This window comes from Drosophila subpulchrella, chromosome X (assembly GCF_014743375.2).
Source record: "Drosophila subpulchrella strain 33 F10 #4 breed RU33 chromosome X, RU_Dsub_v1.1 Primary Assembly, whole genome shotgun sequence".
Lineage (NCBI taxonomy): Eukaryota > Metazoa > Arthropoda > Insecta > Diptera > Drosophilidae > Drosophila > Drosophila subpulchrella.
Window position 1 is genome coordinate 17,541,186 of NC_050613.1, and position 1,710 is coordinate 17,542,895.

The 1,710-nt window shown below is 40.6% G+C and overlaps 1 protein-coding gene across 1 annotated transcript; it reads right to left on the reverse strand.

The window, feature by feature from the left end:
- Window positions 1-575: 575 nt before the first annotated feature.
- Window positions 576-1,404, reverse strand: LOC119557343 (fruit protein pKIWI501-like). Its single transcript, XM_037870080.1, has 2 exons — window positions 1,293-1,404; window positions 576-1,241 (listed from the first exon to the last, which is right to left on the reverse strand). The coding sequence occupies exon 2, from the start codon at window positions 1,140-1,142 to the stop codon at window positions 693-695; it is 450 nt and encodes a 149-aa protein (XP_037726008.1). The 5' UTR covers window positions 1,143-1,241; window positions 1,293-1,404; the 3' UTR covers window positions 576-692.
- Between the last annotated feature and the right edge of the window lie 306 nt (window positions 1,405-1,710).

Here is a 1,710-nt window from a genome sequence, read left to right on the forward strand (position 1 = left end):
ATGCTGGCACCTCGAGGACCTGGCAAACGCGTGCTGGGCGATTAACGGTGCTCCTCATTGAGAGTTACTTAAGGTTAATGCACTCCAAAATGGGATTTCCGGGGGGCAAGTGGATGCCAACTACACACGGGGAAATTCTCTTTTAAATTTAGTTACAATTTTAATGGTGTTGATTGTAATTCAAAATATGCTTTGAAATTCATCAAAATCAATTAAACATTTAACTAAAATATTTAAATCCTATTCGAATTTTGAAATATTAAACGAATGATATTCCCAAGAGCATAAGGTAATATATCAAGAAACACCAAAGTTATAATTAAATATTTTTTGATCATCCCTATTGGAGCTTTGGGATATAGTTGTCTAATCAGGCTTGTTTCGACCTAAGTACTGCCTGCAATAGAAATACCACTTTTGGAAAGGTTTTATCCCGATAGCATTAAAACTGAGAGACTAGTTTGCAGAAACGGACAAGGTAACCTGAATTAACCTGATATATGATATATTGAACTATGCAAACTACCAATTAGTTGTTTTGAGCAAACATATGGTATTTATTTAGTTTATTTTGGTGAGTGTTGATTTAGTTTAAGTACAACGTAGTAGTTAAATGAAATGCAATTTAGAATTGTCTGCATGTTGATGTTGTGTGAAGTTATTGAAGTAGTTGCGTTGTGTAGAGGTGGCCCTTAGGCAAGGTCAGCAGGGACCTCGGTTTGGGGCTCCGGCTCCTTCTCGTCGGGCTTTGCTCGCTTAGCCTGTGGAGCGTCCGTATCATCCACCAAACCCTGAGCATGGCGCTTTACGTTTTCCTTGTCCTCGTCGTCGGCTTCCAGATCTGAGTCGGTTTTCTTGGGGGATTCCCCGTCCTTGGAGTCCTTCTCCAGGCCCTTCACATCGGTGTTGGCAGCTGGTTCCGCCTCGATCTCCGGCTTCTCATCCTTGGCGGTGGTAGCCGCCTTCTCGGGAGCTGCAGTCTCGGGAGCTGCAGTTTCGGGAGCTGCAGTCTCGGAAGCTGCAGTTTCGGGCTCCTCGGACCCGGTGGCTAGGGTCTCAAATGGAAACTCCGCGTTCATTGATGCATCTTTTTCCTCCTGGTTGAAAAAGTCATCGCCGTTTAGGTCGGGCATGTCGGCCATTGTAAGGAATCACTTCTGCTAATTTTTGCTGGCTGAATTCTTTTAAGACGTTAACTCAGTGCTTCTTACCGCTGCTAAAAACCACTTAACACCTTGATCCTAGACCCCAAATAGGTTAATTGAGATTTATTAAAGTTTTTGTGCACTTACGTTCAGTGAAAACCAATTTTCAGATGAGAAAATAAATTAGGCACTCCAATTTCTTGACAGAACTTTGACAGACACTTAGTGAGGACGCACAGCATTAGAATTTGCCAAAATCAGTGTGGCCAGATCGCCGGGAGTCGTTAAGCTCTAACTTATGCGGGCACACTTATCAGTAACGATTCACCAATGTTATTTCTTAACAGCACTCAGTTAAAAACGACGCGCTAAAATCAATCTTGACTTAAGAAGGGTATAAAAAGAAAGCATTTTCTCTCAGTTAATGTAAAGGAAGAAAGTTGTTCTTTCAATGAAATTTATTAGTTAATTTGCAGCCAACATTTTTTGACAATATTTTCAACCTAACACATTTTTACATTTTACACATGAAAATTTGTAGAAAATAAATATTTAATACTGTAAA

Bases quoted from the DNA above. Each gene is read 5' to 3' on its own strand.
- LOC119557343 (XM_037870080.1), bottom strand. From the start codon at position 1,142: ATGGCCGACATGCCCGACCTAAACGGCGATGACTTTTTCAACCAGGAG.